Source organism: Rhinichthys klamathensis, unplaced genomic scaffold (genome assembly GCF_029890125.1).
Source record: "Rhinichthys klamathensis goyatoka isolate OS25496 unplaced genomic scaffold, OSU_Roscu_1.1 h1tg000656l_1, whole genome shotgun sequence".
NCBI classification, from domain to species: Eukaryota; Metazoa; Chordata; class Actinopteri; order Cypriniformes; family Leuciscidae; genus Rhinichthys; species Rhinichthys klamathensis.
Window position 1 is genome coordinate 305,181 of NW_026607099.1, and position 23,311 is coordinate 328,491.

At 38.7% G+C, this 23,311-nt stretch overlaps 1 protein-coding gene across 1 annotated transcript in view; it reads left to right on the forward strand.

Annotated features, from left to right (window-relative positions):
- Positions 1 to 21,681, forward strand: part of LOC130076506 (LYR motif-containing protein 4A) — a 109,435-nt gene extending 87,754 nt beyond the window's left edge. Inside the window, exon 3 of the mRNA XM_056241602.1 lies at positions 21,450 to 21,681. Coding sequence (XP_056097577.1) covers positions 21,450 to 21,518 — 69 coding nt within the window. The 3' untranslated portion in view covers positions 21,519 to 21,681. The remainder of the gene's footprint in view (positions 1 to 21,449) is intronic.
- Positions 21,682 to 23,311: the final 1,630 nt, after the last annotated feature.

Below are 23,311 nucleotides of genomic sequence, written 5' to 3' on the forward strand. Positions count from 1 at the left end.
ATTTTACAAACTTAAAATATGTTTAAGAATTTCTGGGATCATTCTAACGTTTCAATTTATGTGTCGTTTTGGTCTTAAACTTCACACATAATGGTCTTAAAAGGTCTTAAAAAGGTCTTAAATGTAACAAACTGAAACCTGCAAGAACCCTGGATAATGCCTAAAGTGTGTAAAATAAACTTAAATTATCTTAGAAACATATTTATAATTATACGTTTCACATTCTTTTTGTGACAAGAAAACATCCCTCCAGCTTCTGACATTTTCCTATTTACATGTTGTGATTTGTATAGTCACAGAGTGTACAAAAAACAAAGTCACATGAGACACAGACATATGTTAACCGTATAAATACTGGGAACTATATTCTCTGAAGGCGAAGCACTGCTACTTGGGCGGAGTGATAACCGCAGCACCTGAGACGATCCGTGGTGAGGAGCAGAGAGAGCGCGTCTCAGGTGCTGCGGTTATCACTCCAAAGAATATAGTTCCCAGTATTTATACGGTTAAAATATGTCTGTGTCTCATGTGACTTTGTTTTTTGTACACTCTGTGACTATACAAATCACAACATGTAAACAGGAAAATGTTTCCATTATTTTGTCACTTATTTGGATTAGTATGCTAGCTGCAACCATTTACATCCAGTCTTTGTGCTAAGCTAGGCTAGCGGTGGGTGCGTCAAACAGACTTATAGCATGCACGGAGATGAAAAAGGTATGTATGGACTTATCTAACTCTGGGGGATAAGGTGAATAGGCTAAAGTCCCAAAAAGTCGGAGTGTTCCTTTAAAGCATGAAAAACACTCACCTGTGACAGTAAGTGTAGTAAAGTAATATCCATCGTGGGGCTACACATATATCTGTGCCATCTGGTAATATTTAGGTTTGGTTCTCAAATGTATAGGACAGCCATCTGTAATCTCCCAGAATCCCCATCTTTGACAAACAGGCAGCTGTTGTGCGGTCTTCAAAACCAGTGAAAACATCTGTGCCAAACCTACTGAGAGCACAAATATAGATGCTGGCTTCCTCCAAGAAGCCTTCAGCGGTGTGTGTGAGTTTACAGAAGTCAAGTCGTCATCATCTATAGACTTGGAAAGAGTCTGAACTTGTTTCGTGCATGTGCACTGATTCTCGTGTACTTGTCTTGTAGTTCTCAATGCCAGTAGGGCTGAAACGATTCATCGAGTTACTGGATTTACTCGATTACAAAAATGCATCGACGCAAAAACTCTGCCTCGAAGCCTTGTTAAATTCCTATGACGCGCACTATACCCGCAGGGATCTACTATAGCGCGTGATACAATTTGAATTTAGTTGGCGCGATGGCGGGGAGTAAAGATGTCCATAAATGGCAGAGAATGTCTAAAGTTTGGGATCATTACATACTTAAAAGGGAAGAGAACAAGGTGCAATGTGTCAATGTTGTTTTCGTCAACGATGACCATAACGAAATTATTTCGTTGACGCACTTTTTTTTATGACGATAACGCGACGATGACTAGCTAAAAATGGCTCTAAGGTGACTAAAACATGACGAGACGTTTTCGAGTTTTCGTTGACAAGACGAGACGGAACGAAAATGACTAAGTCTGACGTTCGCAATGCATGTCATTTCTGCCTATTTTGCGTGAAATCTGTCTGTTTTGAGCTAAAAAAGTATCAGCAATGGTGGCGCTTCGTATCATTGTTTTGGGTAGGGATGTGCACGAATTTTCGAATATTCGATCTGTAATTATTATTCGAAAAATAAAATACTATTCGAATTTTACTACATTGCTTTGCTGGCCGTAAATGCAGTGAATCCATGATAAATCCCAAGCACTTACTCGCAGTTATAATTAAATGCACTGGGTGGCGCTGTGGAGTGTGTTAACAAGTTGTGTGTATTTGATCACATAATGTTGTCGTCTGCCTCGCGAAGTTTGGAATTACTTGAAAATGATCTTACTAAATGGAATTACTTTTGATCGAATTAATTAATTAATCTGAGTTATAATATCATCAACACAATGAGAAATCACATGAAATCCAAACAGTCGAATGAGGAAAGACAGCTGACCATCACTGCATTCACGACTGCAGGTAAGCGCAGCTGGACCCCGCGTGATCCGAGATGGTAACTTATCTTATAGCAAAATGATTTTGAGACATATAGGCTAGTGACAAATGGTCAAAAAGTGCTTTAGTTTTTGAGATACCCCTACCGGAGGTAGAACTAAACCCAACAATGTTTTTCCTCATCTCTAAGGTCTCCCATATATGAAATGGATTCTTGGCCTAAAATATTTTACTGTTAAGATTGTTAAATTAACAGATATTTGTATACACCCCAAAACAAAAAAAGGACTAAAATATAGCCTGTCCGTATGGGGGTTAAGGCATATAAACTAGTGCAGATCAATCACACAAGCTCTGAGAGCTTTGAAACTTGGCATGTTTGTTGTCAGGAAGTTGCTTTAACTACTAGAAAAGACTGGATGTGAATATCTTTATGTATGTAATAAATAGAGACATATAAACACATGCCTAAAATAAACGGACATGCACAAAATGAATGTCTATGCAGAATGTTTTTATTTACTTTGTGGTTGCTTTGCCAGGGATTATCATAGAAACACATATGATGGCTTGTTGGAAAAGCGGGGTTGTGCTGAATCCAGCAATACCAACTATGTAAATATAGCATGAAAAGTCAGGGTGTTCTGTCACTCAATGTATGAGGTGTCTAAAATGAAAGAAAATGGAACACTGACATAGTTTAGTCCAAAGCCCATTATCAGTGGTGAGAAGAATGTTGAGAAATTCAAATATAAGGTACATTTAATAATTAAACATTTCATATGGCACCTTGTACTATATGGAAACAAAGATTGAAATCGAAAGATAACACCTTACCATAGCACAAACAGGAGACCAGGAGTCAGGATTGCAGTTTGACCTTAATGTGCCTTTTAATAAAAGTATAACTTAACTTCACACAATACAAATTAAATTACTGTCTTAAATCAAACAAATGGCAATCTAACATAACAAACACTCTGAGGGGGAATGAGCCCTCTCTTCTCAGGCTGTTTTTTTTCTAGCAGCAACCATTTGGAACATGAACTGCTTTTGGTAGCCATTCTGAGTTCAGCCCCCAATGATGTTACAACTGCAACACACCACTGTCACTCATTCACATTGTCATCAGTGACAAAGTGGGTAATATTTGGACAGTCTGGGAAAGGGCAAGAGCAAAACTCAGGTCAAGCCCACTGAAAGACACTGGAATTTGGTGGCATCGTTGCTGTTTCTGTCTTTACAGTAGAGGTGGGTGATGTCTCTAACTTCTTTAGGTGCTGGTGCCTCTGGAACATCACAGGTTCAATGCACCCATCTTCTCTGAGCCTCCATCCTCTTACAACCGTGTTCCAGAGAAGAGGTTTGGCCATGTGCCTGTGACGCCACACTGCTGTTTGGTACAAGGCTCTCAGCACATGTTGCTGGAAGGCATCTTCTGTTGGGGGTAGATTTGCTGCTGACAAATCTGTGGTAGATGCTAGTGTGTACATCAGCTCATCCAAGTTGGTGCAAGGATGCCCATCCACCTTTTTCTTTTGGCCATACAGGAGGAGGGCATACGTTCTTGCCACAGGCAATGCCTCTACCAGGCTACCAGAGTCCAAATTTGGTCATTTCCTGTAACTCACAAAGATGGGTCTTCAGGCTTGTGAGGGCAGTGGCCTTCCCAATTCTGTACAAGCTTGTGGTGTTACAACCCATGAGTTCTGAGCGATCAAACAGATAGGGAATCTTTCCTTGTGCCATGTCCAGAGTGTATAAACACTGCTGAGGATCCAAACATCCCTTTTCTTGTATAGCACAGAAGCAAAACTAGTACATCTGTATCATCACATTTGACAATTAGACGAGAATGTGACTGTGCAAGGTGTATTGCATGTAACACCATCCTGGTCACACAGTCACTGGTCACTCCTGGTCACTGTAAAGATCTAAAAAGAAAAAAGAATGGACAAGAAAAGTTTATCTCCATTCATATCCAACGTGTTTAATGTGGTGAGGGACCTCTGTGGAACCCGTGCTAGGCATTTATTTGCTGTGGAGACGTGTCCTCTTTGGAACACAACAATAGCATGAGTTGTACGCTTCCCATCCAGAGTGTCTTCATTTTGGTCAAAGTTGTCGATGGCTGCATCAACAATTCCATGTTAAGTGACTCCAGTGAGGCCAGTTGGGATGTAGACACCACTCTCTGTCCTTGATATCTGGTCTGCTGCAACAGATGTGAGGAAGTGCCTAACCTCTGTATAGGAAACACAGTGCCCCATTGCACTGAGCCCATTGACGAGTGTCTTACTACCAAACTCATGATGTATAAAAATGGCAAGTCCCAGTGTGATTGGCGTATGGATGTGACAGCTCTGTCCAATGAGTTCATGATAGATTGCAATAACACACAGATTGTCCTTTGAAGCTGGGTCATCATCACATCTTTGGTAATCTCTGTGGGCATGTGAATCAACACACCAGTTGACAAAGTCATACAGGATGTTGGGTACATACTTGCTGCATTGGAGACGTGATAGGCGGTCACTGCTGACATATGATTGACTGTCATGCTCTACCTGCTCCATGCTTTTCCTCAATATGTCTGCAGCCCTGTGTAATATTTGGATTTCGGCAAGACTCTGACTTTTCTGTGGAAGTGTTGTCTCACAGTCTACTGTTATTTCTGTGAGTTTAGCATCTTCCCTCAGTGCACAACCTATGGCCATACTATCTGAGCAGATCAGATCTGACTGTCGGGGACGTGGAACAAATACAAGCCTGTCTTTGTCATGCTGTATCAGCTTTTCCTTTAGTTTCCAGGATCTACACTCACCGGCCACTTTATTAGCTACCCCATGCTAGTAACGGGTTGGACCCCCTTTTGCCTTCAGAACTGCCTCAATTCTTCGTGGCATAGATTCAACAAGGTGCTGGAAGCATTCCTCAGGGAGTTTGGTCCATATTGACATGATGGCATCACACAGTTGCCTCAGATTTGTCGGCTGCACATCCATGATGCGAATCTCCCGTTCCACCACATCCCAAAGATGCTCTATTGGGTTGAGATCTGGTGACTGTGGAGGCCATTTTAGTACAGTGAACTCATTGTCATGTTCAAGAAACCAATTTGAAATGATTAGAGCTTTGTGACATGGTGGAAGTAGCCATCAGAGGATGGGTACATGGTGGCCATAAAGGGATGGACATGGTCAGAAACAATGCTCAGGTAGGCCGTGGCATTTAAACGATGCCCAATTGGCACTAAGGGGCCTAAAGTGTGCCAGGAAAACATCCCCCACACCATTACACCACCACCACCAGCCTGCACAGTGGTAACAAGGCATGATGGTTCCATGTTCTCATTCTGTTTACGCCAAATTCTGACTCTAACATCTGAATGTCTCAACAGAAATCGAGACTCATCAGACCAGGCAACATTTTTCCAGTCTTCAACTGTTCAATTTTGGTGAGCTCTTGCAAATTGTAGCCTCTTTTTCCTATTTGTAGTGGAGATGAGTGGTACCCGGTGGAGTCTTCTGCTGTTGTAGCCCATCCGCCTCAAGGTTGTGCGTGTTGTGGCTTCACAAATGCTTTGCTGCATACCTCGGTTGTAACGAGTGGTTATTTCAGTCACTGTTGCCCTTCTATCAGCTCGAACCAGTCTGGCCATTCTCCTCTGACCTCTGGCATCAACAAGGCATTTCCGCCCACAGAACTGCCGCTCACTGGATGTTTTTTTCTTTTTCGGACCATTCTCTGTAAACCCTAGAGATGGTTGTGCGTGAAAATCCCAGTAGATTAGCAGTTTCTGAAATACTCAGACCAGCCCTTCTGGCACCAACAATCATGCCACGTTCAAAGTCACTCAAATCAACTTTCTTCCCCATACTGATGCTCGGTTTGAACTGCAGGAGATTGTCTTGACCATGTCTACATGCCTAAATGCACTGAGTTGCCGCCATGTGATTGGCTGCTTAGAAATTAAGTGTTAACGAGCAGTTGGACAGGTGTACCTAATAAAGTGGCCGGTGAGTGTATATTTCTTGTGTTGAACTATGGACACACCTTCTTCCTCAGCAATGGTCTTTAGTATGTTGTCATAGCTATCAGTCAAAGAGTTGAGAGTCCTCACTTTCATATATTTGGACAATACTGTTTTATCAATGTCTTCAGTGAGCTTTATAAAGGCTTTGTCATAGACATTGGTCTGCTTTTCTGATTCTTTTCTTCGTCTGGCAGCTATTATATTTCGTTCAGAGATGTAGTGTGCAAGGCACATTTTATGGTATTTGGCATCATATGCAAAGAGATCTGGACATGAAAAAATTCGAAGATGTACATCTTTATCAAGCCTTTCAGAAGCTGCCCGAAGGACCTTGTCTCTGGTACTTGTGCCTGTACCAGTCGAAATGGCTGTCAGAGCTTCTGGTCTAGCGCTGGCCTTCCCACAAATGAAACAATCTGTCCATATTTTAAATGATGTTGTATCAGTCCTACTCAGCCTTCTTGGTGCAGATGTGCTCTCACTCTCAACATTTGCAACTTGCTGCTGCTCACTGATTTTTGTCTTACTGCAGTAGTTCGCTCTACATGATACATGATATGAAACTTTGATTTTGGAGGAAAGTATGTCATCTGTATATGGAGCCATAATCTTTATGGAAATCATCATCTCTCTGCTGAGCAAGAGTAAGTATGCGTTGGAGGCCTTCTACTGTTGGGTTTTGGACATGGGGGGCATTTTCTTGCCCTTTTCAAAATGTTTCCCACAAATTATACAAAGCTTTGGATCCAATGTCTGTAAGACATTCTCCATAATTCAAGAGACTAGTGAAAAGGAAAAATGATATACATTTCAGAATTTTCATTGAAATGCAAATCAAGTTGAATTACACCTGCAACATTAGTCAGAGGGGTAAGTAATTTCTTAGCTAGACTAAGTAGTTTCTACAACTAGCTATTAAGCTACTTGTATTAGGCTAGGTCAGCCTTTCCATATGACATAATATTTGTAACGATTTACCTGTCTGGTTAGGAAGATATCAATAAAGACAATCAAGTAGATAGCTACAGCTGGATCCAACCATTAGCTTAACAGTAGTCAACTCACTAGACCACAATACGCTTATCAAATCAAATATATCTACTATCTTATTCTTATCTAATCAATGATCACACCAATGGAGTGAAGTAAGCAGTGTAGGCTCTACTGCCCACTTCTGGTCTGGACAGACAAAAGCTAACAATATTATTTTCCATTATTCAGTAATGACTTGACCAAAACAAAATTCAAGTGGATATACATATTTTAATAAAAGTGTTCCATTCCAATGTTAACCTGATTCAATTGGATCTGTGTTTAATATGAATTGTATAGTATACTGTGCCTTATGAAATGTATCATTATTAAATGTATCATCAATATAGATCAGCACTTACCTAATGTAACTTACTACTCAACATTCTTCTCAGCACTGATAATGAGATTTGGATTTGAGACTATTTTGTCAGTGTTCCGTTTTCTTTCATTTTGGACACCTCATACATTGAGTGACAGGACACTCTGATTTGTCATGCTATAAATATTTACATAGTTGGTATTGCTGGATTCAGCACAACCCCACCTTTCCAATAAGCCATCATATGTGTTTCTATGATAATCCCCGGCAAAGCAACCACAAAGTAAATGAAAACATTCTGCATAGAAATTCAATATGTGCATGTCCGCTTATTTTAGGTATGTGTTTATATGTCTCTATTTATTACATACATAAAGATATTCACATCCAGTCTTTTCTAGTAGTTAAAGCAACTTCCTGACAACAAACATGCCAAGTTTCAAAGCTCTCAGAGCTTGTGTGATTGATCTGCACTAGTTTATATGCCTTAACCCCCATATGGACAGGCTATATTTTAGTCCTTTTTTTGTTTTGGTGTGTATAAAAATATCTATTAATTTAACAATCTTAACAGTAAAATATTTTTAGCCAAGAATCCATTTCATATATGGGAGACCTTAGAGATGAGGAAAAACATTGTTGGGTTTAGTTCTACCTCCGGTAGGGGTATCTCAAAAATTCGGGGGCATTGTCACTAGCCTAATATACTTCCTTTAGGTTTCGTTGAGGGAGACCGGTTTAAGAACAGAAAACGCAAAGTGCTGTTAGAAACGAACACCGTTATCTTTGTGTCTCTGAAGCGTCTGTCAGCAAAGTGCCTTTTCTCTCTCGAGCATAAATTGCTGGCGGCGCCCCTGCATGTGGATATTGTTTTTCTCAATAAAAACGTGAAACAATATAAACACGATAATCATATGCTGACTCGTGTGTGTGTACGTTCTGTACGATATCTGGCGCAATCTGCTTTATTAGGCATTTTTTTGCAGCAACAGGCGTTTTTTTCCGTTCGCGCTGCTTAAGCATGCTTTTATTAATGCTTTTGTTTTTTATATTTTTTGTTTACACATAGGCCTACTGTTTAATGTTTTCAACTAAAAGAAAACTTTAACATATATTGTAAGCTTGTTGTGTATATTGCCTAATTGTAAGCTTGTTCAGAAATGATGACAAAAACGTGAAAAAAAATTTAACTTAAAAAATAACGTCTTTTTCATTAAACGTAATTTAAATAAACGAATATTCGAATATTCGATTTTTATGAGCCCGAATATTCGAATGCAATATTTTTTTAAAAATGCCCATCCCTAGTTTTGGGTACCCATGCCGCGCGCGCACCAGATTCCACACAACAACACACCTGCGGCTGCGGCTAGTCACACACCACACATCTTCGAAGGACCATGGCGGCGAAGCCAATAAACGGGCTTGGTGGTCGGAAACGACGAGATGATTTATGGACATAGGCTACTTTCAGTTTCAGTATAATCCAGCGGTTCTCAAAGTGTGGGGCGCGCCCCACTGGCGTGACAGGTCTCCTCCAAAACGGGAGGAAATTTTCCGTTTTATGCCTTTTTGTTCATGGCGAGTCCGCATCGTCAAATTCTTTGCAGCGACACCGAAAACACCAGTTTATTAATAAACAATTAAATGTCTCCTTGCTATTTTTTTTACACATTCATAATCATTACTTTTGCCGGTTCTTTGTGGCAAGCTTTATGCGTGCGGTCGTGCGCTTAAGTGCGGCTATAACGCTCAATATCCCGTATAGCCTATTTAAGTAATTAAATTAATATAAAGGAGCTATTTGTCCACTAATGGCTTAAATGAACAACTGCTAGTCGACTAGAATAAAAACTTTAGTCGGAGGCAGCTCTTATTCCACATATTCTCGAACCAGCAGGCCATTCTGTGTTGAGCGCGCGAGCCTGAGCTGAATGAGCGAGCGGAGGGATATTCAGAAATGCGCTCTCCGCTCACATGCTCTGATCGGAACAAAGGAATATTAAAGTAATTATCATTAGTTTATATCTTATACACTGCCCATACACTACCCATCATTTTAATCCCATATCAAACACAGTAGCCTATGTTATGTCTATTTTATCTATTTAAAAAATATATATATCACGTTTTTAAGTAGGCTAAAGGCAGAGAGCTGCGTGCATTCTTCTTCCCTTTGCCACATCATATCTCTGTGAGATGGGCTTTTCAGCTGTTTCAGTTTCACTGAAAACAATGTACAGATCTCAGCTGAACATTGAGCTTGACTTTTGAGAAATTGTGCAATTCAAAACAGGCTCATTGCAGCCACTGATGCAGGGATAAATAGACCTGTCTTGCCAAATGGATTTCTATTCTTTTCTTTTTTTTAACAGACTGCAAAGTGACACTTTTATTTCTTTTCTATTTTTGAACTTGATACCAATTTTGACACAGCCACATTTTATTTTCTCTATTTTTAAAAACTTTTTTTTAAATATTTTTTTTACTAAAATTGACTAAAACTTGATTAAAACCTTTTTGCGTTTTCGACTAAAACTTGACTAAAACCTTTTTTTGTTTTCTTCGACTAAAACTATTACGTTTTAAAGTGACTAAAATGTGACTTAAACTAAAAAGCATTTTCGTCCAAAAGACTAAGACTAAAACTAAAAGGGCTGCCAAAAACAACACTGCAATGTGTCTACTGCAAACAGGGCCGGATTAAGAATTCAGAGGGCCCTGGGCACAATGTCTTGTAGGCCCCCCCTTAGGCAGGCCAAATGTAGTTTGTCCAAGGACATTTTAATTTGGCATTAACTGTATTACTGACTTAAAAGGAACTTTGTTGTACATATTACTTCATAAATGATCTGTGTTTCCCATAGGATTTTAAAAAACAATGTTGGGTGGAACTCTATCCCTCTAGGGGGGTTCGGGGGCATGTTCCCCCGCAAGAAAATTTTGTACATTTTAAGGTTAAATGCATCAATCTGGTGCACTTTGAGAGCTCACAATTAAGAGCTTCAACCGGCTTTAACCCATGAACTGTGCACATTGAACCAAGAAAAAGCATTGACTTACCTGGACATTAAAGAGGGCTCAAACATCTTTTTAGTTATGATATAGAGTCTCAGGCCCCGTCCACACTACTGCGTTTTCGTTTAAAAACGGAGACCCAAAACGGAGAAGTTTAGAAACGCTGCCGATCCGTTTTTCGTTTTGAATCTCCGGAGGGCGTTTTAGTGTAGACGGGTCCAAACGGAGGACTTTAGAAACGATGACGTAGTAGAGGCTCACGCTCGGCTCTATGATTGGGTGTCATCAGTCATGGCGTATATCTTTGCTAGCAGCTGTTGTACAAGTAAATTCTGCATTTTACAGCGCTATAACTGCCTACATGCGCCGGGGTGAAGCTATTATTCCAGCGATCTGTGACAATTCCCGTGTGCACCGGCGGCGTTGACCGTACATGGAGCGCCGGTTTGGGGTTAACCCAGAGCATGGTGGGATAATTTTATCAATGAAGTTGTGTTTACACCGGCACGCGCATGCCCAGTGTTGGTGAATGGTCACGTGATCCGCGTTTTCAGTCGTTTTAATGTGGACGGAGATCAATTCTAATACGCAGCTAAAACGCTGGTGTGGACGGAGATCGTATTCGTTTTAATTCTCCGTTTCTAAACTAAAACGCAGTAGTGTGGATGGGGCCTCAGTCTGCATTACATTATCACTGGTGTTTTAGGATGCCAAACAATTATTATAATAATGATTTATATAATTATTCCTATGACGTAAAATCATATACCTCCTATAAATGTAGCCTAAGTATTTTGCATTACATTACACAGTATAGGAAAAGTACAATACTTTTGTCCTAATTTCTTTAATTGCCAGAAATAAACCCTTGAGCTTTCATTTTGGAGAAAACACCAGATCACCATGCTGATCGCGTGAGCAAAGTGCGCACTTCTATTTAAATCACGCAGCACAAACAGAATGCCTAGGCTACTTAAAGTCTTTTGCTGTTTTATAACGGCACGAAGCAATATCACAGTTTCAATTTGACTTCGTTGACAAAATATAACGCTAAACAGTCGAGACCTTTATGTTAGGCAACCGTAGGCAACTGCTTCTCCTTCCCTTTAAATTTCAGAGCGTCAAGTCACGCGACGCGAGTCGACATGATAGCTCGCTCTCGCTCACTGCGCAGGAATACAGACGCTGTTTTTGACGCGATTTAACATTATATTTTGATCGAATGGGTTGCAAAAATATGCATATAATTAGGAAAGTGAGGACTGCGTTTATAACGTGATCTAACATAATATTTGACGCCGGTGCGCAGGGCCCCTTAGATGTCATGTGCCCCTGGGCAAGTGACCAGTTGCCCTAATGGTTAATCCGGCCCTGACTGCAAAGTAGACCTGGCATACCACAACAGTACGACTTCAATGATTCAGAATCTGAACCGAAAACATCCACTCCATGCTGTCTCACCAAGCGTCGCTGAAACAAGGTAACCCAAATGGTGTGTTCACACGAACGCGAATAGAGCGTCAAATACGCGTCTATCGCGTCTAGTTAGAGACGCTTGAACATTCGCTCGAGTTCAAATTTTTCAACTTGCGCGGAAGACGTTCGCAGCAAAAGCGTCTCCCAATTCGCGTCATTCGTGACGCCCGGCGCGAATGATGCGTCTATTCGCGTCTTTGCATTGACTTTATATGTAATCTACTTGCGCAAATAATTAAATTTGCGTTCGGTGTGTGAATCCCTGCATCACATATGCTTAAACTTTTATGTAGCCACGCAACAGAACAAATATTGTATTGCAGTTTTTGCGAGACCTTGTTTGTATGTCCAGATAGTTAGACAACAACAAAAAATGAAATTCCCCAGCCTGCTTCTCCAAATCCACTCGTACTTTTGGGGAAGACATTTTAATCGGCTACCAAAGTAATTGAGCATATAACATTGTTGGCACTTATATAGGCAATAAATAGGCTTAGTTTTGGAGCCAAATGTTGAAGTTGGAATAAATACCAGTTTTTTTTTTTTTTTTTGTGAAATAAAAGCCAAATGGTTGATAATTTTACAGCCACATCATTTTCGTTATGCATTATTTGTTTTGGTTGTTTAAAAACACACACAAATTTTTTTTTTTATCGATTACTCGATTACTCGATTAATCGATCGATTACGTGCTAGATTAATCGATTACAAAAAGAATCGATAGCTGCAGCCCTAAATGCCAGTAGTACATTGAACCAGCCTGTAATAGAGCCCCACTTAAATATTCATCCTAACACATACCTCTATATACACTGAATTAATAATACCTTGTAAATGTGTTCAGCATTCTGCAACACATATTTTACGTATTTTCGTAAAAGTGAGCAGGATATATTAAAATGTAGCGCATGGATTCGGCAGGCATGTATTCATGATACTAAGCGGGGCAGCGAGTCTCTGAGCCTCCACAGCTCTACAGCGCTAATCTGTGGTGAAAACGGGAACTGCAGCGCGCTCTCATAGAGAGCTAGTGGGGCAGATTTCAAACTGCCTCGCTTATTTATTTTCATGTTACTGAGGTAATCACCACGCTCCAGAACAAGACAATATCAGTCACTTCAGCCGTGTGTATTTCAGTCTGCATCAGGTCAGTAAATAGTTGGCTTGTATGTTCTTACTATGTGGAGAAGCGTATCAAATTAATGAAAGTATAAACCCTTTAGTTTAAATGTGCTCATGTGAATAGCCTTTATATACAGTAGTTCTGTTGTGTTTGTTCCGAAAATAGACATTTATTTTTCTCACTGGAATTTCTACACAACTTGCAACATTCTAAAACAACATTCGGGGGCAATAAATACTACATTTAGGCAATTCTTTGATCACATTCGTGTTTGTTGTGCATGTCAATCATCATTAGAGCGCCACCCTCAGGCTGAATAACGCAAGCACATTAGAATTCTGCCAACAGATTGCACTTTGACCTTCCAAAATGCAGCAATATATGCACAATATTATTATTATGTTACCTTGTATTTTAATAATTTAAATAATATAATAATAATAGTATGATAATATATAATAATAATGTAATAATATTTTACCATATACTTGTATAATAAAATAATAATAATAATAATGAAACTCAAAAACAGTTTGAACCTTGACCTTCCTAAATGCAGCAATATACGCAAAATATATTTATTATTATTATTATGTTAACTTGTGTTAGAAGAATAATTGTATTAATAATAATAATATATAGTTACAATAATATATGCATATATAATTGCATAATAATACAAATACAATTATTGATATTACAATTTAAAATATTATAAAATAAAATAATATTTTTATTATGTTTTCTAATTATTGTTTTTTTTTATTGTTTTATTTATTTCTCCTTACCTATTTTTCAATGGCTGGTGCCATTAATAGCAATATATTTACAAAACAGGGTTGCTGATGGCCAGTATAACTGATATATTTAATAAATAATAATTAAAAATGAGGAAAAAAAAAAGATTTTGAAAGAAAATAATTTGGAAATGAGAAGTGAACAGATATGGCTCTCAGTCCATGCCGAGTCTCAAATAACCAGATATCAGCCAATTTACCTAAATCCATATATATTACTGTCATACTCTGATCAAACACTCACACTGTGAAACGTCCCAGTGCTGTTAAACTCCAGTCATATTGCAGGATGTGTCTTTCAGAAGCTGATAAAGTATGGTTTCACTCATTGATTATGGCAGGTGTTGCTCTGAGGTCAGTCTCTGGTCAGATATTGCTGATGTTGAGAGATGAGTGTGTTCTGGATGAGTTTGCACAGGTGTCTCCCTGGAGTGTGCTGTTCCCAGCATGCTTTGCTGACGTCTGTGATGGCACAGCACAAACTCAGGAGTGACTCCAGCTCTGGCAGAGGACACGACTCCACACACACACACTGCCCTGCACACTGCACACACACTGCCCTGCACACTGCATATAGCACAGGCCTGTTCACGAAACTCTTCACTGAATATCCAGTTTGGTTCAGAACCAGGCTCTTTAAAGGGGTCATATAATGCCATTTCCATACAAGTTAATTTGATTCTTTAATTGAAAAGTTTGTAATATACTTCAATTAAAAATTCTTATTAGTATTGTAAGAAAACGCCCATTTTACCTGGTCAAAAACAGCTCTGTTTTCAGCACGCCGTTTCAGTGCATATGCGACCATTTTTTGAGAATGTGCGAGTTAAAATGTTAAAGGTGCAATGTGTAACATTTTTGAGTATCTATTAACAGAAATGCAATATGACATCCATAACTATGTGTTCAGTGGTGTATAAAGAACTTACTTAATAAACCGTAATGTTTTTATTACCTTAGAATGAGGCATTTATATCTACATAGGCGCGGGAATCCCCTTCTATGAAGGTCGCCATATTGTGACATCATGTTTCTACCGTAGCCGACAGCGAACACACAGCGCTACAGAGCGCGTTTCGTCACTACATTGAAAGAGAAGCCGCAGGAAGCTAGAAGAAGCTAGTCATAAACACAGTGAGTAGTGACTTTTCCCTTGTCAGTGGTGTAAATATGTAGTTGGATTGTTTCATGTAACTTAGTTCTTGTGTTATGGCTTTGCTATGTGGGGATAAATGTGCTGGTTAAGTTCGTGAGACAGCTGATTAGTAGGCTACTCTTGTCATTGACCGTAAAACAGTTACAGGAATCACCAACCCGTCGATCTTGGAAGCATTTTAAGTCGATCGAGTTTCCAAAATCAGAGAAAAAAAGCCTATTGTGTGTAGTAAGTGGTGTCTAGGGGATGCGGAGGTGCGCGCGCTGTCACAATCACGTTATTTTTGCCGCACGCACCTTTGGGCTCATGCGGACGCATCGAGTTTAAACAAGGCTTAACGCTTTAACCAGCTCAGCCACAGTAACAGCTCATATTAGCCAGCTAAACTTTCACTACCCTGTTAGAAAAAATATATAGTTGCATAGTTTCATGTGGTTCTTCTCCCTCGCTGTATTATGGGTTTGCTATGTGGGGAGAATGTGCTGGTTACGTTCGTGAGACAATCAGCTGATTATTATATTATGTAAGGTGCATTGTGTAATATTTCTGAGGATCTATTGACAGAGATGCAATATAAAATCCATAACTATGTTTTCAGTGGTGTATAAAGACCTTACTTAATGAACCGTTATGTTTTTATTACCTTAGAATGAGACATTTATATCTACATAGGCGCGGGAATCCCCTTCTATGAAGGTCTGAAGGTATGTTTCTACCGTAGCCGAAAGCGAACAAACAGCGCTAAAGAAACCTCATTGCTTGACTTACTACTCTCTGCTGCTGACTCAGACGACGACATATTTTGTCTTACGTCGGCCACCGTAGCTTCTCATTCGAGTTTGAAAACCGAGGGATAGGCCGCGAGTGACTTGCTGTTTGCAATTTGCAAGTTTCACCACTAGATGCCGCTAAAAATCCCACACTGCACCTTTAAGTGGTCGCATTTGTGCGAGTGGATGCTTGAGCAACAGAACGCCGTTGTATCAGCTGCTGCAGTCCGTATGTTCAAAATGAACGAGTAGGCTACTCATCATGAATCCATTTTCCAAACCGTGTTTTTGACTTATTCTAAATCACTACGGTACGCCTATAATAAGTGTTTATATTCGGACTATTTTATCCCGGGGTCGTCTCGGCTGCGGAGTAGCCCAGTGCCCGCGTGACTCGCCACAGACATTAACGGAGAGTAGTTCCGTCTACAATGTTCTTCCGCAAGACACGTGCAGTTTATTTATTGACGAACGTAGACGTCACGCGCATTGCACACTGATGGTGAAACGCGCCAATTACGAATTCACGAATTAAGGCATATAAAAATGGTCTCACGAATCACAGAGCCCCTTCCTCCTACGTCTTTTCAGCGGTTATATTTTCCTCTGTCGAGCGATTACTCATGATCGCTCGACAGAGGAAAAGGAAATTATTATAAAATGCAGAAGGTAAGGAGTGTGAGATTTCTGCTTTTTGTTACAACTATAAACTTTGATAACGAAAAATCTGTATCAGTTTATTATAATACTCTAATCTTTTAAAATGTAATGCATACATTTGAATGTTTAATGATTTTTAAAAGATAGAAAGATGATAATAGACAGATAGATAGATAGATAGATAGATAGATAGATAGATAGAATATGATTCAAATGTAAATAGATAGATTGTATATAATTCAAATGTAAAATGCTTAAAATTACAGATTAAAATTACTGTCCAAAATCCATGAAAATCCTGAAATTTGGCAATGATAATTAATATATTACAGGTATTTCTGCTGCAACCCAGAAAGCCTTTGCTAGCCTTGGTCCATTAAAACCACTATTCATCAGCATGCATTGATTAATCCCATGGCATGTAGCAAAAAAAAAAAAAAAAAGGTGCGACCAAATCATATGCTGGTGCGACCAACTGAGAAAGTTGGTAGCACCAGTGCAACCAGTGGAAAAGTTAGTCTGGAGCCCTGCATATTTTGGAGAGAGAATGACAGCGGGAGTCTCTGAGGACACATCTGTGCAACCGTATCAGTTTATACCGGAGTCGGACCCGGAACAAGATGACGGCCCCGAAGAAGTTCGACAATCAAGGCTCGAACAGGACGTTTCTGAATGGTTGGTTAACGTAATGTCACTTTGATCTATTTTTGTATGTACTGGCAGGGTAACGTTAGAGTAACTTAGTGAGATGTACGAACGCTATGTGTTTACTGATGTATATATACTCAGTTTGTAACACAATAACCATAACGCGTTGTTCATTATAAACGTGGATTATATTGAGAACGTCGTACATAGAAAACATGCCGTAATGTACCCTGAGTGTAAACCTTAGACGCATTCATCGTGAAGCGTGAAGCGTGCAGCTAGCGATTTGCAAAGATTAATATAAAGATTAATAAAATGTTACACTCACTTCTTCTGGAGGTGCAGCAGGAACACGAAGAGTTGGTACCGATTCTTTTTTCAGGAGCAGCTTCTTAGCAAAACCAGCTGGGGAGAAAAGATTCGCGAATCGCGCAAACATGAGAGCATTGACGTTGCTCGTGGGGAATATTCCCTTCGAAAACAAAACTCAGCCACTGCGTCTTCAGCGGTTCGGATTTAGGAACATCAAAATGACTGTGTTCGTTATTACACCCAAGAGCAGAACACCACAATCGCTTAGACGCCATTCTGCTCCAGCATATCAACAATGACGGACTATGATGACACTCGCTCAGGGCGGGTCTGTGTTGAAACGCTGCTGTCAATCAACAATCGTGGGAGGGGCGTCCGACCGTGTGACGTCACACGGTCGAAAGGCTCGATTTGAAATGGAAAAACATATAAGGAGATTAAAACAAAACCACTGGATGGATTTTTATCATTATATGATGGCTGTGTACAGGCACTGCCAACACACATTTCAGTACAATCAACTTGTAAAAGTGCATGTACCATTATATGACCTCTTTAAGTGTCTTTAAAGCATTAAAATGTCTTATGATTATTATTGGGTAAGTACTTTGTTAGAGTTTATACTCCCATATGCACCATAGTTTTGTTTTGTTCCTTGTTTTGTTTTTGTCTTGTTTTTATTTTTTTCTGTTGTTTTCTTTTCTTTTGTTTCTTTTGGTTTTGTATTGTTTTTTATTTTTCATTTTGTTTTCTTTTGTTTACTTTGGTTTTGTCTTGTTTTTTGTTGTTATCTTTTTCTTGTCTTTTCTTTTGTTTACTTTTGTTTTTTTGTGTTTTGTTTATTTTATTTACTTTGGTTTTGTCTTGTTTTTTGTTGTTATCTTTTTCATTTCTTCTGTTTACTTTGGTTTTGTTTTGTGTTTTGTCTTTTGTTTACTTTGGTTTTGTCTTGTTTTGTTTGCTTTGGGTTTTGTTATCATTTTGTTATATTATTTTCTTTTGTTTACTTTGTTTTTGTTTTAAATTGTATCCATTTGTTTTCTTATTATTATTATTCCTCCCCAATGGGAGTCAATGTCAGCCCTGTGAACCGTAAGCAGGAAAAGGATGAAAATTGTCACACTTGTAGTGATGGTAATGAATAGTAATCTGAATAGTAATTCGGGGTCTCTAGGACCAACTCTATATCGCCACTACCAGTTCAATAATTCAGTGTTCAAATGGTTTTAACATTTGATCCAGAAAAAGGAAACAAAAAAACATAGATCTGTTACAGTTTTTGACTGTATGGAGTGAGGGAACTTACTGTACCGTTAACCAATCAACTGCTTTTTACTGTTAAAAAAAAAAACGTTTTACAGTGTACAAGCTACAAACTACAAGCTAACAACAAACTCCAATCTACAGTAATATATATAATTCAGATCATTTATTTATTTTTAATACCAGACCAGTATTTATTTGACATGTAATAATAATATTAACAAATATTCCATTCCAAACAATAAATGATAAATAACAGTTTTATATTCACTTTTAGTCATGAACATACATTTACAGTACAGCTAGAAAACACAAAAAAAAAAAAAAAAAAATTCATTAAAAATGAAAATCTAAAATTGTACAGGGACTGAAATGAATTTATTGTGCATGAATCATCTGAATGAACCAATTCACGACTACAGCCTGTAGTTAATAACACTACTAGTTAAATAATATAAAAAAATTAGAACAGGTAGAAATAAAACCCACATTTCTAAACAAGAACCGTTTTTAATTAGTTTAATTAATTACTGTTTGAACATCAGTGTTATATAAAGTGTTATGCTGTTTACACCATCAATATGACCTTATTTTGACTAAATACCTGCCTTAATTGAAACCAGCTGGCTACTTGACTCCTCCGTTTGGCACCTGGACCATAATGCACCTTGTTCCCTCGTCATCCCATCAGTCATCTGGCCTCGCTCCCTCGGGATCCGGCTCTCCTCTGTTTTAAAGAGAGGTTATGGACAGGAGACACGGGGAGAGAGGCTGGAGCTGACAGATGGCCCGTGTCACGGGGACGCTGGGAATATTTACAGAGCTCAGAAATGGATCTTAATGTTCGTCTTTGCTGAGCCATCACTGTGAAGAATGGCCACGTGTTTCCCCTTCACCAACCTTGCATCTTTTCCTTCCGCTCTCACTTTCTCCAGGCAAATCCTCCTCACATTCCCCGTATTCCTTGGCTCTTTTTGAGACGTGTTTACTTGAGCGCTGGCGTTCTGAAGCATCGGTCAGGTGTTAACATATTTAATTAGGGAAAGATTATGCTGAATCATATCTATCGTACAACAGCCACTTGGTTTCATTATAAACAGGACTGAAGATAGATATAATCATAAGATAAAGATGTTTTACTTCTGACTGATCGGTATATAAAGGCAAGGGAAGGGGTTTCTGGCTTTTTGATGCCCTAAAATGGACACCAAAATGTGATGTACTTGTGATGGACCCTAAAGTATAAAGGCAGATATGTATTTTCATGTATAAATACCCATTCATACAGGGAAATATTAAAGATCATATTGTGAAGACAACCTGTTGTTTCCAAAATTAAATCCTTGGCTTTTATATTGTCATTAAGACCAAAGTGAATTAATTTAAAAACTTTATATTAAGTTGACAGTGTATATTTTTTCTAGCACTGATGATGATGATGATATATTAGTATAACGTTTTTTTTTTTAAACTATTAACAGTAGGCTACTATTAAATTTCAATATCTGTAAAATATTTACTTTCTATTAAGCTGACAGTCTATATTTTTCTTCCCACTATTATAATAATTACTCATAACTTATATTTTTACACACACACACACACTTGCATCTTGGCATATTAGCATATCATATTAGCATCTTGGACAAAAAGTTTTGAACTGCGGCTCTTTATCAAACAGTGTCTACTCCTTCTTTTACTCGCGTCTCATTCTCACTGTTTGACTGGTTTGTTGTTTCCTGCGGTTGTGACGATGGACGTTTCGAACACTCAGTTTTCATACACACAGTTTGTCCTCGCTCATCATGAAGGCCACTTCTCTGTTCAGTATTGATTTAGCCTCGTTCAGGACCGCTGAAAACATGGACAAATAAAGATTACAAACTATCCTTTGGACTTTAGTGCACTTCCCTGACACCATAGCAATACAGAGCAACTTGTCAGAGCAACGAAGTGCCACTCGTTTTCATGGATGTAGAAAAGAACAGAAGCTGTTTTTGGAGGGGTGCCAATAGGTTAAAAATGTAACCGTGATTAATCTCATGTTTTTCTGGGTTCAAGAAGTAAAATCAGTTTTAATTTGCCTCTCAGTATTTTTCTTTTAAACTGTGGAGCATTCATTTTGAATGTTTTTAGTTCCTCTTTTAATTTGACTAAATATCATACTGTATTTATTCAACAACAAAATAATGTATGACGTGGCTTGATTTTTCCATCAGGATTTGATTGAATCAATAAAAGTGGAAGCAGCGTCTACAATCAGCAACGAGTCAGATGTGGGAGTTCAAAAGGGATTTGAAGAAGAGATTTTCGCAACAATGCCATAGAAGAACCACTGTATTTCTGAGTGAAACGGCTTCTAGAACAAGAACAGATGTAGGGCGGGGCTTGATTGTGTCTGTGAGGAATTGGTTGGATGGTTGTGGTTTGCTATTGGCTGATCTCATGTGAGTGACAGGTTATAGCCCCGCCCTCGTCCTCAGAGAAGAGAAGAGATGCTGCAAGAGCGGGGGAGAATTATTTTGATGATAAAATTATGAGGCACATGAAGTGTGTGTGTGTGTGTGTGAGAGACATATTTTTATTTTACCAGTCTATTATAATCACACAAATATGGAACTACCTCATAGCTGTACAATTATAAAAGTGTAAAAAAAATCAAACTCCCTTGGAATATTTCAACCAATCAGAATGGCGGATTTTATACTTACACACTTTAATCTCAGTGCTTGTTAACTCTAGTAATTTGCCGTGATCTGTCACTGTCCACAGGTGTCTATAGGGCAGATGTTTGAGATCCAGAAGACGGTCATGGAACCGGAGGAAAAGAAGAGCGATTGATGTGATGTGGGAGTGATGGTTCTCAGACGACAGAACTGATGTCTATTCTTCAAACATCTGCTGGTCATGATGGTGATGATGGTGATGATCTTCATCAGAATGGATCTCACACACACTCTTCCTGTTTACACAGTCATGTCAGATGCCGTGTGCCATGAACACCGTACTGTATATATAAGATGCTGTGGAAATTGTGCATAATGTATTTTTCATGCTTTGTTAGTGTTACGATAAATTCATGTAAGTTACATTTCTTTGAGTGGGTTATCTGGAAAAAAATGACAGTTTTCATTGATCTTTCCACAATGGGTAAAGGTCGAGTGGTTAAAAATAGTAGTTTTCGGTCAGCGATGGCCTAGTAAAACATGGGGACGGTATAAAGATCACATTACTCAATGCCTACGAACAGATTGTGGATAGCAAAAGCAAACAGTTTTGTTAAAACTCGTATGTTCAAAGCCTAAACATGTGGCCCAGTTAGAAGTGCATCATGCAAACAGAGATGTCGAGATCTGAATGAAATTATTCATGCGCATTTACATTTATTCATGAGGCAGATACTGTTGACAGAGGCGCCTTGCATTAATCATTGCAGTGTTAATGAGAATTAAAATAAGACTTTAGTGAATATTTTTAGCAGCTGAAATATTTGCATTCACCTGAGATGTAATGCATTTGCCCAACTCTTGGTAAATATGATACCCTCATTTTCTAAATAGTCATTATGTAATATTTTCTAACAACCAATTCTTACATAATTGCATAAACTTAGCCAGTGTGTTAAGGCAAGTGTCTTGAGAACTAGTGTGACCAACTAGCATTTAAACAAGAGGTAATCAGTCTTAATTTTCTGATTCAAATTGGACCAATTAAACATTTCCCCCCGATTTCGCAGACGAGGCTTTAGATAGTCTCAGACTAAAATGCATGTTTGAGCTGTTTTAACTGAAAGCAACTTACACTGACACATCTTAAAATATGTCACGGCCATTGTCTTGCCTAAAGATGCACATCAGTGATGTTTCTTTCTAAAAACACGTTTATAAAAGATACTTAAATGTCCTAAACGAACTACGGTCTAACCTAAGCCCTGTCTGTGAAACCGGGCCGTCATGTAACTGACTTTAAAAAGTTAGGACCAGTTTTGAAGGAACAAATTAATGACTTTTTTTAAGAATAGTCTAAGCAGTTTATGCAACTATTTGAGCTTTTTATTTACAGAGCAGAAACATCAAGTGTCAATCATCCTTCTATTCTGATCTATTTCACATCCACAATGCTGTGCGTTATCAGGCATCATTTACTGAGTATAATCCTGCTGGTAGATGAAATCTCATGTGCATACATGTCGCCCGTATAGTCAAACAGATGCATAGACCAAACAACCAATGTAAGGAAAAACTGTGGCAAAGCTGGACTTAAGTTACAATGATAGATAGCATATCTCATATGCATAAACATAGACGACTTATTGACTTACTTTACTTTCGACACAGCCAGTCTCTGTCCTCATGCTGAGAGAAGTGTAAACATTCAGTTCTGACGTCTTCAAACTCTCAATGGAGAACATCATTCGATCCAGAATGATTTATACACTTTGTGTTATTAACCCTTTATTCAGGTGTCTTTTAATGTGATTTTGTGTTTGATAAAATGAATACATTTTGACAGTTGAATGTCAACATTAACAATTTAACTTTAAAATCCAATGCAGCGAAAGCATCAATAATTGAATTAAATTTGAGAAGCAAATTTCTGCAGTTGGTTGTCCCAAATGTAACTGATAATATCCC